Source organism: Chionomys nivalis, chromosome 2 (assembly GCF_950005125.1).
Source record: "Chionomys nivalis chromosome 2, mChiNiv1.1, whole genome shotgun sequence".
Classification (NCBI taxonomy): domain Eukaryota; kingdom Metazoa; phylum Chordata; class Mammalia; order Rodentia; family Cricetidae; genus Chionomys; species Chionomys nivalis.
In genome coordinates, this window is record NC_080087.1 from 5,421,406 (window position 1) to 5,437,211 (window position 15,806).

At 51.1% G+C, this 15,806-nt stretch overlaps 1 protein-coding gene across 1 annotated transcript in view; it reads right to left on the reverse strand.

The window, feature by feature from the left end:
- Window positions 1–1,035: 1,035 nt before the first annotated feature.
- Window positions 1,036–15,806, reverse strand: part of Kif25 (kinesin family member 25) — a 37,414-nt gene continuing 22,643 nt past the window's right edge. The window contains exons 7-14 of the mRNA XM_057753603.1: window positions 15,177–15,244; window positions 14,153–14,227; window positions 10,350–10,499; window positions 4,675–4,851; window positions 3,944–4,095; window positions 2,687–2,857; window positions 2,270–2,425; window positions 1,036–1,254 (exon numbers count right to left, since the gene is read on the reverse strand). Coding sequence (XP_057609586.1) covers window positions 1,064–1,254; window positions 2,270–2,425; window positions 2,687–2,857; window positions 3,944–4,095; window positions 4,675–4,851; window positions 10,350–10,499; window positions 14,153–14,227; window positions 15,177–15,244 — 1,140 coding nt within the window. The 3' untranslated portion in view covers window positions 1,036–1,063. The remainder of the gene's footprint in view (window positions 1,255–2,269; window positions 2,426–2,686; window positions 2,858–3,943; window positions 4,096–4,674; window positions 4,852–10,349; window positions 10,500–14,152; window positions 14,228–15,176; window positions 15,245–15,806) is intronic.

Below are 15,806 nucleotides of genomic sequence, written 5' to 3' on the forward strand. Positions count from 1 at the left end.
GAGGAGCAAGGAGCTACCTGTCTGCAGCCTTACTCTCCTCTTACCCCTCCCCTGCATCCCAATTATTTACCAAGCCAGCATCAGTGGACGCAGGTGTCAGCCACGTGGTGGCAGCCATATCCTGGCTCCCTCCCTGAGGGTGCTTGGGCTCCTAAGCAGAACCCCCAGGCCTGCTCACCTTTGACAATTCCCCTGCAGGCTCTGAGATGGAATATGCTCTTCTGCTGGAACCCTTGCCTGGGGGAACCCATCTCAGGCAAGCCCCTCCGATATGCCCTGATGGGGCACCCTCCAGGGATTTCCTGGGTGTTCTGGTGGCCTCATCTCCACTAGTCCTCTTCCAGGCACGTGACAATGAAGCCAACCTGTGCCACCCTGCATCCACGTTGGAACTGGACTCAGCTGAACCCTAAGGCAAGTGGAACGCACTGTCCTCTGTCTGTCTAAGCTCCAAGAGCCCTAACGGCTACTCCAACTCTACAGGGAAGAGCCTGAGGGTTTGCCATGGTGTCCCTTGAATAAGGGCCTCTTGTCACTTATGCCCAACCTGGGACCTCAGCGTGCTAAGGAGGATTAGAACTATGAGCACACATGTCTTTGGTGAATGTGACCCTGGCACTAGGCTAATTCTTGCAAGGCTCACATAGCCTGTGTTGACCCTCTGGGTTTCCATGTCCATCCCAGAGCTGGGAGAATGAGAACGAGGCTTTAGATTGGCTGGGACACAGAGAAGGAAGCAGGCAGAGTTCATGTACGGCTCGGGAACCTTAATGTGTAGATCCTGGACCTCGCTATGCATCCCAAGGTGACAGATCCAGCCTCCTTACAGCCTCCCTCACTGTGGCAGACAGTACAGTTCCTTTTCCAGGTGTGGGCCCAGCCACACTCCTGATCCAGGACAAGTCTCCCCCCCCAGCCACTCTATTCCCCTGTCACTCTAGGGTCCGGGGATCTGGGGCAAGGTTCACCCCAGGCCCGGGGAGCAAACAGCCTCCTTGAGACCAAGAGAACACTGTTTATTTCTGAAGTACACACATCCTAAAGCACTGACATGAAACACATCTCAAGGAAGAGCAGCTGACCCTGCCAGGCCCATCCCTGACCTCTGCATCTGGGAGTTGCGAGGTCTCCTTCTGGGTGCTCTTCGCTCAACCTGCCGTGCTCGAGCCCCAAATTTTAGGCCCCGTAGAGTCTCTGCCATGTGCTTCTGTCCAGGGGATACACACAGAATCATCAGTAACTTTGCATCACCACCTTAAAAAGAATTTAAGATGTCAGGTGTAAAGTATGAAAATGACATTTCTAAGTGCTAGATGGCTATTTGAATGGAGAAAGTCTGCCTACACTCCGAGCAGGGACCACGGGCATGGAGAAAGTCTGCCCACACTCTGAGCATGGACCACGGGCATGGAGAAAGTCTGCCCAAACTCCGAGCAGGGACCATGGGCATGGAGAAAGTCTGCCCACACTCTGAGCAGGGACCACGGGCATGGAGAAAGTCTGCCCACACTCTGAGCATGGATCATGGACATGGAGAAAGTCTGCCCACTCTCTGAGAATGGACCACGGGCATGGAGAAAGTCTGCCCACACTCCGAGCAGGGACCACGGGCATGGAGAAAGTCTGCCTACACTCTGAGCAAGGACCCCGGGCACGGAGAAAGTCTGCCCACATTCCGAGCAGGGATCACGGGCATGGAGAAAGTCTGCCCACACTCTGAGCAGGAACCATGGGCATGGAGAAAGTCTGCCCACACTCTGAGTAGGAACCATGGGCATGGAGAAAGTCTGCCCACACTCTGAGCAGGAACCACGGGCATGGAGAAAGTCTGCCTACACTCTGAGCAGGGATCATATCCTAGCAAACAAGAGATAAAAGTCATCAAGGCCCTGGGCTGGAAGCCACTGAAGGCCACTCATCCCTCAGTGGGGTCCTCTCTCCATAGCTTAGTGACCCAGCCACAGACTGTGCCTGCCACAATGAAGAGATTGATGGTGACAGTCCCCCTGAAGAACTCGGTAGTCTGGGTGAAAAGACAAGAGGAAAGCCTGCTGTTCAGGCCACCCTGCAGTATAGCTACCACATAGCGTCAGCCACGGTGACTAAAAGTCTGAAGACACAGTGAGGACAGAACATGGCAGGGGCCTGGCAGAGCCGTAACTTTGCCAAAGATTGTGTGTCTTGGGCAAAGGGACAAGCAAGGCTAGGATTACTCCCTAAGGCTTAGCTCTCTGTCCCCTCTGCTTTGGGGCCTCTCAGGAAAACGAACCGATGGAATCTTGGAGCAGGTGCGTGAGCTTGCTGTTCCGATAAGGGATGTGGTCACAGTGCTCTGACAGAGCTCCAAGGACATCTGCAAGGGCGGCCAGACTTCGGTTGATGAAGGAGGTCTCCTTCAGTGCCAAACCAGTCACCCCAGACACTGCTGGACAGTAGGGAAACCAGCAACCTGTGAGTAGGGACTCAGGACAGGAGCAAGGCAAGCAGGGATGGTTCTTGGGAGGTACCATGCAACTGCCCAGTTTCTGTCAGTCACTAAGATGAGTTCCCCATTTGGGTAACTGCTGATAGCAGTTCCTGTAGGCACAGACCGCAGCGTGGAGGTAACAAGGCCTTCTGTGCCAGCTCACAGTCTACTGTTGCTGATGCTGACACTCACCCCAGGGCAGTTCTGGTCCCTGCTCACCTGCACACTCACTGCCGGCCAAGTCCACAAGCTGCAGCTTGGCCAGCACCTGCTCAGATGGGTCTGCAGAGTCCACTGGAACGGTACGCGGAGATGAAGCCCGGGGATGGGCAGTCCACCAGTTCCCTGCCCCTGCTTTCTTCTGGAGGGAAGCCTGGCTGGACTGTGGGGCTGGGGCAAGGAGAACAACAAACAGAAAATTCACAAGGGTCTGCTCAGTGTGAGAGCTGCAAGTCTGCCCTTCAGACCCGACTTCTCGTTCACTTGTGAACACAGAGTTAAGAAGTAGGGTAACAGCCCTTGCCCCTCTGGGGCAGGGGAAACAGAGCACATTACACTAAGGATGCTTGAGCCAGGGCCTCTGTGCTCCCAACATTGAACGATGCTGTTGGAACAATAGTATTGGAACAATGCTGGCAGTGGTGTGAACTAAGACCTCAGACTGAGCCGCTGTCCTTGCTCAATACACTCTTGCAAACTCTGCAAAGGGCTCCTCATCTTGAGGTGTCCATCCATCTTGCTGTATGCTGTCCCCAAACAAGTCTCTTAGAAACACTTTTTTTTTAGGCTTAATCAATCTGTCCTTGTTGTGCAAAACAGAAAACAAACCTCCTTTTGTCATAAAAGAAAGCAGAAACCAGAGGTAGTTTTACTACCCAAAGGACAGTCTATGGCACGGCGTGTCTGGGAATGCCTTGGCGACAACTGGGGCTCTCTAAGCATCATGAGGCAGGGGCTGCCCAAGCCCTGCAGCGGTCAGGTCCAGCAATCGGCTGTGGCTAGTTGTAGCTGGGCTGTTACTTAGATCTAATAGATTATGCTGCCCTTGCCAGGCTCTTCCCTGGCAGAATCCAAGACGGAGAATGTCTGTCTACACTGGCCTTCCATGTGAGTGAGAACCATGCCCAGGGCTGCAGTCCTGCAGTGTATGTAGGATGCTCAGAGCAACAGCTGTCTGGCATGGCATGCGAGGCCATGGGCTTGCTGTATTTGACTGCTGGGGTGAGTCTCATTCGCTCAAACTCTGCATGACTCAGGTGGCCGACCCCTAAGCCGCTGCCTTAGCAGTCACTGGCTTTTTACAATGTGGGCTTTGTCTTCACATGTGTGTGGGGGTGTGTTATATGCAGACAACCTTGAACTTTAGACAACCGACCCTCAGTGCCATGCTCACTTGGTCCTGAGCGATACCAAGAGAGACACCACGGTGGTTTTCTTGGAGTGACTTGAATTGACCTGGCACAAGTGTCAGCTTACCAGTGCTGCCCAAGGAGGAAGCTGTGGTCAGCGTTGCTGTGACAACCAAGTGAGATCGGGAAGAGTTCCGGTGTACCAGGGTGGGGTGCTGCACTCTGAGTTTCACGCCTCTGTGGATGAGCCCCACAAACTCCACGGCACTTGTGACAGACCTGGCAGAGGACACCCCCATTCTGATGTGGGGAGGGAAAGCTGCTCTGTGTGCAGGTTAGCCTAAACTCATTCAGCCGACAGACAGCTCCCATGCCAACTAAGTATGTTAAGTTCAACACAGACTGGCATACCTGGAGAAATAGACCTGTAATCACAAATGCTCTGCAAATACAGTAGAAGGATCCCAAGTTCAAGGCTAGCCTGGTCTATACAGTGAGTTCAAGGCTAGCCTGGTCTATACCATGAGTTCAAGGCTAGCCTGGTCTATACAGTGAGTTCAAGGCTAGCCTGGTCTATACCATGAGTTCAAGGCTAGCCTGGTCTCCAGAGTAAGTTCAAGGTCAGCTTGAGCAACTTAGTGACACCCTTTATCTAAAAAGTGAGGAAGGCTGACGATATTAGCTCAGTGGTGAAACACTTGCGTGAGAATCAAACTGCCGAGCTTTGAACCTGTGCGGCACCCCCGCGGCACACTCTGTGAACGACTTCCTAGGTCAGCAGCACTGGCTCCATTCCACGCAGGGCTGGGGGTGCACAGCTGTAAGGTTAAGGACCTATCTTGTGGGGGTGCAACTCACCTGCAGGTCAGCTTAGGTACCTCTGAACGTCCCTCCTGGGTTGTCACCGCCTGGCACTTAGCCCCAGACATCACTGTAGAACCATCTTTGGCCAGAAGGTCAAAAATGTTGTTGTTATAAATTTCTACTATGGAAACATCAACCTTTGGGCTTCTTGAAGGGTTTTCTGACATGAGCCTAGGAGAAACACAAGAACTAAGGAATCAAGGAAACTCAGTGGTCCCTCACAGAAAGTGTTATAAGAATGGTTCTTGAGGGCAGATGGTTGCAGACCCAGGAAGCACAAGGCATGTGACCTATGAAAAATGGGGTTGATGGAGGATGGTCATCTGTCTATGTGTTACTTTCATTGGTTAATAAAGAAACTGCCTTGCCCTTTGATAGGACAGAAAATTAGGTAGGCGGAGTAGACAGAACAGAATACTGGGAGGAAGAAGGCAGTGAGGCAGACGCTATAGCTCTCCTCTCCAAGATGGATGCAGGTTAAGATCCTTCTTGTGGTGCTACACAGATTAATAAATATGGGTTAAAGCAAGATGTGAGAATTAGCCAGTAAGAGGCTACAGATAACAAGCCAAGCAGTGTTTAAAAGAATACAGTTTCTGTGTAATTATTTTGGGTAAAGCTAGCCGGTGGTCAGGAGCCAAGCGGCGGGAAGCGACCCGCAGTTCCTTCTACATGGGGTCACCTGGGAGAGAAGACCTGGAGTCCTGTGGGTAAAAGCTATCTTGAGAACAAAGCTACCTCGTAGGAGCTGTCTGTCACCAGCTACCATAGCAACAGCGGCCTTTGGTATTGGGCATCTACCACATGAAGAGCTGTGAGGGGCTTACACCTGCCTTTGTCACTCACAGGTGCCCCAGCAGCTGCAGGCCATAGCTTCTGAGCAGCTGTCCTTCTCAAGGTTGGTTTATTTAAAGGCCTATTTGGTGAGGAGATGACTGGACCAAAGTTCCTGCTTTATATACATTTCACCCACTTGGACTTCTAACAGCTGCCTTCTAGAGGCTGCCTAGGAACCACCTCAGGCTCACAGAAGGCAACTTCATGACTTACAGATAAAACAGCAAAGCCCAACATGGCAAAAGCGGCTACCAACACTTGCCTTTCTTCTCCCTCCCCATGTTCTCCCAGCTGCCACTCCAGGCTGGGATGGGATCAAATGCACTGTTACTGGTCTTTAGGGGAGCCCTGGATACCCTGACACCAACTGGCCTTGACAACTGCATCTGCTCAGGAAACTGTTCTGAGAACAGGGATGAGAGGGCCGTCCAGAGGGATGCTTCAGGTCAAACAGCTAGACTGAGAACAGGGCTGTCATGCCCCTGCCCTACACAGGCTGGGAGACGGCATGGCGTATACAGAACATGGCCTCACCTTTATCCCATTCCTTCCTCAGACTGTGTCTCTGAGTGCCAAAAAACACAAATTAGAAAATAATAACTAGGATCTAATTCAAAAGACTTCTCCAAACACCGCACAAGCTGTTGGCTAAAGTCTACAAACTGCGGAAAACTACAGTCGGAAGACTTAGCACTCAGTGCAAAGCATTGGGATGGTGAGCTGTGTGTCCTGTCTCCCACAGTGTGGGCACTGTGATGAAGTCTATGAGGGTGCCAAGGCTAGATCTATGTGTTCCTACCACACGCACCTGTGTGTTCCTACCACACGCACCTGTGTGTTCCTACCACACACCTATGTGTTCCCACCACACACCTATGTGTTCCCACCACACACCTATGTGTTCCCACCACACGCACCTATGTGTTCCCACCACACGCACCTATGTGTTCCCACCACACGCATCTATGTGTTCCTACCACACACACCTATGTGTTCCCACCACACACCTATGTGTTCCCACCACACACCTATGTGTTCCCACCACACACCTATGTGTTCCCACCACACGCACCTATGTGTTCCCACCACACGCACCTATGTGTTCCCACCACACGCACCTATGTGTTCCTACCACACGCATCTATGTGTTCCTACCACACGCACCTATGTGTTCCTACCACACACCTATGTGTTCCTACCACACACCTATGTGTTCCTACCACACGCATCTATGTGTTCCTACCACACGCACCTATGTGTTCCTACCACACACCTATGTGTTCCTACCACACACCTATGTGTTCCTACCACACGCACCTATGTGTTCCTACCACACGCATCTATGTGTTCCTACCACACACCTATGTGTTCCTACCACACGCACCTATGTGTTCCTACCACACGCACCTATGTGTTCCTACCACACGCACCTATGTGTTCCTACCACACGCACCTATGTGTTCCATCTATGTGTTCCTACCACACACCTATGTATTCCTACCACACACCTATGTGTTCCTACCACACACCTATGTGTTCCTACCACACACCTATGTGTTCCTACCACACGCATCTATGTGTTCCTACCACACACACCTATGTGTTCCCACCACACACCTATGTGTTCCCACCACACACCTATGTGTTCCCACCACACACCTATGTGTTCCTACCACACGCACCTATGTGTTCCTACCACACACCTATGTGTTCCTACCACACGCATCTATGTGTTCCTACCACACACCTATGTGTTCCTACCACACGCATCTATGTGTTCCTACCACACGCACCTATGTGTTCCTACCACACGCACCTATGTGTTCCTACCACACGCATCTATGTGTTCCTACCACACACCTATGTGTTCCTACCACACGCACCTATGTGTTCCTACCACACGCACCTATGTGTTCCTACCACACGCACCTATGTGTTCCTACCACACACCTATGTGTTCCTACCACATGCATCTATGTGTTCCTACCACACACACCTATGTGTTCCCACCACACACCTATGTGTTCCCACCACACACCTATGTGTTCCCACCACACACCTATGTGTTCCTACCACACGCACCTATGTGTTCCTACCACACGCACCTATGTGTTCCTACCACACGCATCTATGTGTTCCTACCACACGCACCTATGTGTTCCTACCACACACCTATGTGTTCCTACCACACGCATCTATGTGTTCCTACCACACGCACCTATGTGTTCCTACCACACACCTATGTGTTCCTACCACACACATCTATGTATTTCTGTGTTTCTGATCATCGCTTGACATGTAGGAAAATGTGGCGTGTTGTGTTGATAAAAATGACAAGGGAGACTAATCCAGAAGCATCAGTGCCACCTTCCAGGGTTAGAAGGGAGGGAGAAGGGTACAGGATAGACAGATACTCCTCCCCCTGCACACACACACACACACACACACACACACACACACACCAGAGAAACATTCTCTGACACCAGGCCCGATGTTCCAGTTCCATACGTGGGTAGAACAGACAGCTTCCTACCTTGTGTGTGTGAAAGTAACCCACACATGCCCTGAACCGACTGCTCTCAAAGTCTAGTCTCGAGTGGTGAGGAAATGAAGAGCAGAACACTCTCCATATTTCAACTATGATTATCCTTATGAATGGGTCCCAGTCCATCTCCCAACTAGAAGAAAAACTTCCAACTCTGTCAGGTTCATTCTGACCCAGTCACAGTGACCCTGTCACTGTGCTCCAGGGAGGAGACTTCAAACAGGGCCAGATGCAATGGCATGTTGGGCTAGAATGTCCCACAGAGGCTCATGTGTTTGAACGGTTGGTCCTCGGCTGACGGAGCCATTCTGGAGGGTATTGCCTGGTTGGCAGATGGAGGGCTAACAGGGTGGGCCTTGAGAATTATACCACAGCCCTGCTCTGGCCTAAGCTTCCTGCTTCCTGATGGGTGTCATGTGAAGTCACATTAGCAGTCTCTGTTGTCCCAGTCACCAAGCTTTTCCCCACCCTCTGGACCATGACCCCAAATCAGTCCTTCCCTTAAGTTGTCCCTGTCAATCTGTCACAGGGTTGAGAAAGTACATAAAACACACCCTCCAGGAACGAGGGACCTCAAACATTGCTCAGGAATGGAACCCACTGTGATCTGATTTCTGCGTAGTCCCCGAGTTTCCTAACAGCCAGCAGGGCTCCTCGGTCCGAAGCCTTGGGATCCTTCCGGGCTTCTTTGCTGTCCTGATCACCGACTATAGTCTGAGTAGAGATGTGACCCGTTGCATGCAAATGCCTGCTTTAGACTCAACGTGAATGCACCCTAAAATGCAAGGTAAGGCCGAGGAACAGACAGACTAACCTTTAAGCAAGCACGTGGCTCACGGGAGTGATAAAGTGAGGGTGTTTTGAAGAAAGGTTTCTCCATCCACAAAGATCTTGTTTCAGAACACTGTTGCCAGGTAAGAGGCAAGCCTGCAGGGGCAGAGCTCACCTATCAGGGAAACTCACGCTGGATGTGTAGACAGGGAGCCTCCTGAACATCTACAGATCCTGAGTCCCTCAACCCTCAGTCACTAAGGTCAGTCCTCTCAGTCAGCTTGAGACAGACCCCTTGTCACTCAGACTGCGCCTGTGTTATCTCTAGCTTGCCCCGCTGGGAAGAGGCAGGACAACGCAAGATGTCTCCAGCAGATGGCACGCACAAAGCAACCCAAGCGCACTCTTTCCACATGGAGGGAAGGGTCTGGCTGGGACAACCCCCTGAAAAGGGTGCCCTCAAATTCTGGTATTTTCCAGCAAGTTAAAGACATGATCCCCTGTGGGTGTGGGTGCAGGTACTAAGGGGCCACTCTCACCCTCAAAGCTACACGTCTGAGATTTGCAGAGGGTCTGCCCCTGCAGCACAGTGACCCAGGCTGGCAAGTCTCCTGGAAACAGCCAAGAACAGTGGAAACTTAGCAAGGATTTTGCAACATTCTTTCCAGAAGTAGTTAGTACATGCAAACTGATAAACATATCTGCTCAAGTGTACAAATATTTAATGAACGCTGGTTTCCACAGGCAGAGGTGGGAGTTCTTACGTCATTGTCTGGCTCTGGCGTTTAGGAGAAGGGCAACACAACAAGAGGCTCCCAGAAACAAAGCCGCTGGCAGGGGTAGGAGCCCAAAGGAACTGGCCTCCCTGCTCTATGGGGTTGCTGCCTGCAGGGTGTGGTCCCCAGGAGCCAGGAGCTCCACTTGAGACGCGCAAGGTCCAGCCTCAGGCCTATGAGAGCAGGAAAGTAGCCTCCCAAAGCGCTCTGATGACAGCCACAGAGGCAGGTCACAAGGCTCACAATCCAGGCTGTCCACTAAGACTACTGAATACCATCTTTGGGGTTTTCCTTCTAGGACGACTTTGACTGGTAAAATGATAGGCAGTAGCAGCCGTCACCCTCTAGGGATGTGCTAATGGAACAGGGGAGCCTCTGATGGGCCGATACACAGGAACGTCTACCATAGCTGAAGCATAGGCTCCCTAGATCCTCTCTCCCCAAACACAACCTTATCTACCCCCCTCTCCTGCTAACTGTCTTACTCAGAGCTTGCTCAGGAACTTCTACCCTAACAACAGACCTCCCATGTAAACCCGTGGTGAGAACTGTGTCAAGAACACCCACAAGTGAGAATCTGCTGCTAGGGATGGTCCAACGGCCCCCGACAAGATGGTCCAACAGCCCCCGACAAGCCACTGGCTATGTCCCCACTGGCTATGTCCACCTTCCAGCCCCGGCTTGCTCTCTCAGGACTCAGTGCCCACCAGCCTCCCCTGAGGTCTCACCACACAGTATACCTGAAGAGTTCCTCAGCTGCTCTGGGGATGATCCCCAAGTCGTTACGAGCACCTGATAGCAGTGCAGAGTCATCTTCAGAGTGGGGCCCCAACATGGTATAGCTTTTCCCACTTCCAGTCTGTCCATATGCCATAATGCATACATTATACCTGAAATCAAAACCAATTTAGTACACAGACTGTAAATGGAGTCTGGGGTTTCTACCTGGGCACACATGTCAGTGCTCCATGGAGAACCTCCCATTGAGCTAATCAGCTTACACACCCCTCAGCAGGCCCTCGTCTCTTTCCCAGGGCTTAGCCCCTCTGCCAGCCGGTGGCTTACTGTCAGCTTCTACCCCGTTAACTCCCAATGTGGTTGCAGGGTGGCTATATATAAATTCATGGCCCTACATCAGGCTTGTTAGACCTAACTGGGGTAAAGCTCAGACGATTTCCTCGGAAGGCGTGCATAACGAATCCAACACTGAACCTTTAGTTCTGCTCAGAACAGCCACTTCTTAAATATTCCCTCCTTTAGTTCATTTTATTTATTTACTTTGTGTACTGTCAGGGGTGGGGCTGCTCCATGGTCTGTGTGTCACAGCACACGTGTGGAGGTCAGGGGTCACTCCATGGTCTGTGTGTCACAGCATACATGTGGAGGTCAGGGGTCACTCCATGGTCTGTGTGTCACAGCACACGTGTGGAGGTCAGGGGTGGGGTTGCCCCATGGTCTGTGTGTCACAGCACACGTGTGGAGGGCAGGGATGGGGTTGCCCCATGGTCTGTGTGTCACAGCACACGTGTGGAGGGCAGGAGGCACCTTGCAGGAGCTGGTTCTCTCCTTCCACCATGTGGGTTTAAAATTACATATAAGTTTTCGGGTTGTCTTGGCTGTAAGGAAGCAGCCTGACCCTACTGCCCAATGCATACTGCAGACATTACCAACAGTCTCTTGGAATCACCTGGCAATGTTCAACAACCCATGTACTCCTCACCTTAGAAATTCTGGCTCAATTATCTCAATTCAGATGTATCTGTTTAGCCTAGCAAGTTAAACAAATAAGTGTCACTCTCTGATAAGCAGTTTCATGAAAGCGTTCTAAAAGATGGACATTTGTGTCACATCTGCAGCCACCGGAGAGAAAGCAGAAGCCTCCAAGGCTTTCCACTCCATTCTTCGGGGATCAGGGACCCCAAGGAGAACAGGGCAGGGCAGGTCTCTCAGCCACCAGGTGCTTTCCATCTAGAGCTGCAAAGACTCAGTGTGGACCACATTCCACACGTCCACCACCTTCCTGAAACCTTCCTAGGCACTGTCCCAAGTGTGGTGCCTTTTGCTTGCTTGCGACCAGCGGCCAGGCTCCTGGTGGGGCTGAGTCACTGGACATGTGGAGCTGAAGGAAGCCCGGCACTTGAAAAGACGCCATGGGCTGGGTTTAAGATGGAAGAGCAAGTCTGGTGGGTGGTTTAGCCGCAATGCCCACTCCACTCAAAGGATGAACACGGACCAGAACCTCCCTGTCATTTCTGGTGAAGGGCCTATTTTGGACAGATGTAAAAACAGATCTGAAGCAGGAAATGCTTCCCAGATGAAGGAGGATTGGCCCATGGACAAGGACAGTGGAGAAGATGTGGGTATCCCAAAGTGGACCTTCCTCTGCAGATTGCCAGGTCTGTGGCCATACATCACCCCAGCTAAAAGCAACTCTGTGGGGGTGGCAGCTTCTACTTTGCTAGTAAAGTCTTCTTCAGGAAGTTTGAGAGAGACTTCTCTACCAAAAGAGTTTCTCAGAACGCCCTCAGGTTACGGGTCTTGGCTCAGAGAGTTGCAGTGAAGCCTCTGCCCCACAGCTCTGATGCCTGCCTGTAACCAGCAGCTGTGCTTTCCAAGACTAGAAGCATAGTTCTTAAAGAAAACAGCTCCCAGTCAGACACTGTTGCTCTCAATCACTTCTAAAGTGGTTAAGAATTTAAAAAGAACCTGGGTGGGATGTTCTGCAGATGCCTCTTAGGTCCACTTCATCTGTGATGTCATATATCCTAACATTTTCTTCTTTGTTTCTGGTCTGGATGACCTGTCCACTGATAAGAGTGAGTTATTGAAGTTGTTTCTGTGTTGGGGTTAATCTGAGTGTTTGCATGAAGTTGGGTGCATCCAAGCTTGGTGCATGTGTTTACTATGCAATGTTCTCTTAGTGAACATCACATAGTGACCTTTATTTCTTCCGATGAGTTTTGGCTTCTAATTTGTCAGATATTAGAATAACAAGATTTAACCAGATTGTGATGGTGCATGCTTTTAATCCCAGCACTCGGGAGGCAGAGGCAGGCAGATCTCTGAGTTCGAGGCCAGCCTGGTCTACAGAGGGAGTTTCAGGACAGCCAGGGCTACACAGAGAAATTCTTCCTTGAAGAACCAAAGGGAAAAAAAGGATAGCAACACTTGCTTGCTTCCTGGTTCTGTTTGCTTGGAATACTCTTTTCCATCTTTTACCGCAGGGTGCTATCTGTCCCTGAAGGTGAGGCAGCATCAACAATAGAAACAGCTCCTCTTTTCAACAAGCTAGCTTGCTTTTATTGGATGAGGAATTGAAGTTATTAACATTCAGGGCCATTATTAAAAGATGTGTATTAATTATTGCCCTTTCATTGTGTGGTGTTTGTTTTCTTAGGCCTGCTCTGCCTAACAACCATGCAAGCACCATTTGTTTTCCAGTTGTGGGTGTGCTTATCCTTCGGTCTGGCACTAGGCACTCCTTCCAGGAGTCTCTGTAGGGTTGGCTTGCTGTTCATAAATTCCTTTAGCCTGCTTTTGTTGTGGAGTGTTTTTCTTTCTCCTTCAACTAGGACAGACGGTTTTGAAGGGCACAGCAAGTAGCCTGGGCTGACATCTGTGGTCTCTCACTGTTCCAAAGCCTCACGGTTTTTAAAGTTTCCATTGAAAAGCCAGTTGTGGCCTTAAACAGAACATGTATACCACCCCTCTAAGGCTCAGGGGACATCCTGGGAGAGAAGACAAAAAGAATGGAAGAGTTTGAAGATGGGGGTGGGGCTGTGAGCTGTTACCTTCTGAGCATGGCGTCCATTACAATCACATATTCACGGCAACTACAGTCGCCTACAGCAGGTCTACAAAGTCTACACGAGACTGTGCCTTTTAGCCAGCAGCAGACATGAGGGGAGGCTCACTCGGCTACCCTCTCTGCTGAACTATTGGTTACTGGTGGATTCAGGGGCAGGCTGAGTCCTTGTCTTTGGCTGTGGGCCCAATGCTAAGTCCACCAGCTCCATTGGCTAGTTCCAAACCTACTGCTATACAGATGGACCCCGTTAAACTCAGCAGATCACACACAAAACAACATTAACATGAGACAGAGACTTAGGGAAGTAGGTGCTAACAGAGGTAAGAGGAAGGTAAGGGGCAGTATGGAGCAAGATTTATCAGAATGTAGTGAGTGTGTGTGTGTGTGTGTGTGCGCGCACAGCTGTGTGAGATGTCAGGTTTAATTAGTAAAGACAAGATAAGACGAATCTGGACGACTCTAAAGTCTCACTTTGTGAAGAAAGCTGTTCCTCCAGGCTGACAGGGAGCATGGCGGCTGCAGCACGGCTTGGAGCCCAGGAGCTGGCCTGATGCTAGTCCTCACTCTGCTCTGCTCCAGACAGAGTCTCCACTGACAGACACTGAGCCATGCTGGGCACCATCAGCTCTCCTGCCATTCTCCCAGCCCCTGAAGTTCCAGCCATCCTATGGCCAGAATGAGGGGCCTTATGTTTAAATGCACTGTGGCCCTGGCCTTCGGAATATCTTAACTCACCCGTCCAAAAGGGATATGAGGAGGGGGCGCACATCTCCAAACACCGCTGCCTGAGGTTCTGCTGGGCCGTACACTCTGGGAGTAAAGAGAGCACCATGTTAAAGAGGCAGAGCACCTAGGCAAATACAAAGCCCTGGGGAGAGAACACCCTACAGCTTCCCATATGGAACGCTGTCAGACAAGAGTCAGATGAGACCTTGCCGTCTATAGAGCTTGCCGTCTATCTACAGAGTCTGCTGCTTCTCAAGCTGGCAGGGGTTAAAGGAGAGCAACGGCAAGCTGCTCACATTACATTAGCATGTAGGGAGAGCAGGGGTGTGGAAGGAGGGCAGACCCTTGGAAACAGACAATCCTTGGTGGCATGGACTCTTCTATCCTGTGCCCTGGCCTTGTGACTGGGAGGACCGGAAGGTCCATAGCAACTCTGTGGAAGCTCTGTTGGTCCTGTTCCCTCTAGACAGAGGTTCTCGACCTGTGAGTCGTGACCCCCGGGGTTTCAAATGGCCTTTTCACAGGGGTTGCCTAAGGTCATCAAAAAACAGTCATTACAGTCCATAACAGTAGCAAAATTACAGTTATGGAGTAGAAATAAAATAATATTATGGTTGGGGTGGGGGGTCACCACAACATGAGGAGCTGAATTAAAGGGTCGCAATGTTAGGAAGGTTGAGAACGGCTGCTCTAGAAGCTTCTTGATTGGGGCCTCCATTCTCTCACTCACTTGCTGCTTGGTCCTGAGGGGCAGGCTGGGAGAACCTGGGTATCTCCAGCTATGGGGGAGGAAGAGGCCCTGAGGATGCCATGTCATTGAGCCCCATGGCTACTCACTGTTACCCTGACAAAATACTTGTTACCAAAACTGGACGACTAGGAAGAGATTTTTACCTGGAGCATTACCATACGGCTCATTTGTGAACACAGACACAGGAACTGGTAGATGAAGCCCACATCTTCCTAAGCCCTACGGAGCTGGTGTATCTGGACACTGAACCCAGCTCTGCACGTCCCCTTGAGATGTTCTCACCTTTCAAAGGTGTAGGTCTTCTCGGCAGGAGGGCGGCCAGGAAGCACACACCTGACCAGGACTGTTTCCTAACAGAAGAAAAGCAGAGCGGCAGATTCAGGCAGGCCTCCGTTAATCAGACAGGTCAAGGCTAGCGAGTGCCGCCCAAGGCAACTCCAGCCGCTGCTTGTCTTCATAGGCAACTTTCCCTGGAACGCAGATTGGGCTGCGCGGGAAACATGCTGGTAATAGAGACAGCAGCCAGATGGCCCCCGGGAAGGGGCGTTTGATACCTGGCCCTTCAGAGATGGGGTCTGCTGATCCCTGACATGACAGCAACGCTGTAGCTGTGGGGTCCAAGGAGCCCGTCCTGCTGAGGGTACAGACATCTCAGATGGGGCCTAGGTCCCAGTGAGGCAGTCACATTACATAATCACACCTAATACAGGTGAACTGCCTAGTCTTAAGCCACACCAACCTTAGGTCTTTTTGAAGGGAGGGGCTGAAGAGAGGGTCTATGTAGGCCAAGCTGGCCTCAAACTTCAGACAATTTTCCTGCCTTTGCCTCCTCAGGTCTTGTTTCACTCACAGCCTATGAAGAGAAGCCAAGGCATTCCAGGGGGAGAAAGAGGCAATAGCTTCCTCCAGCTA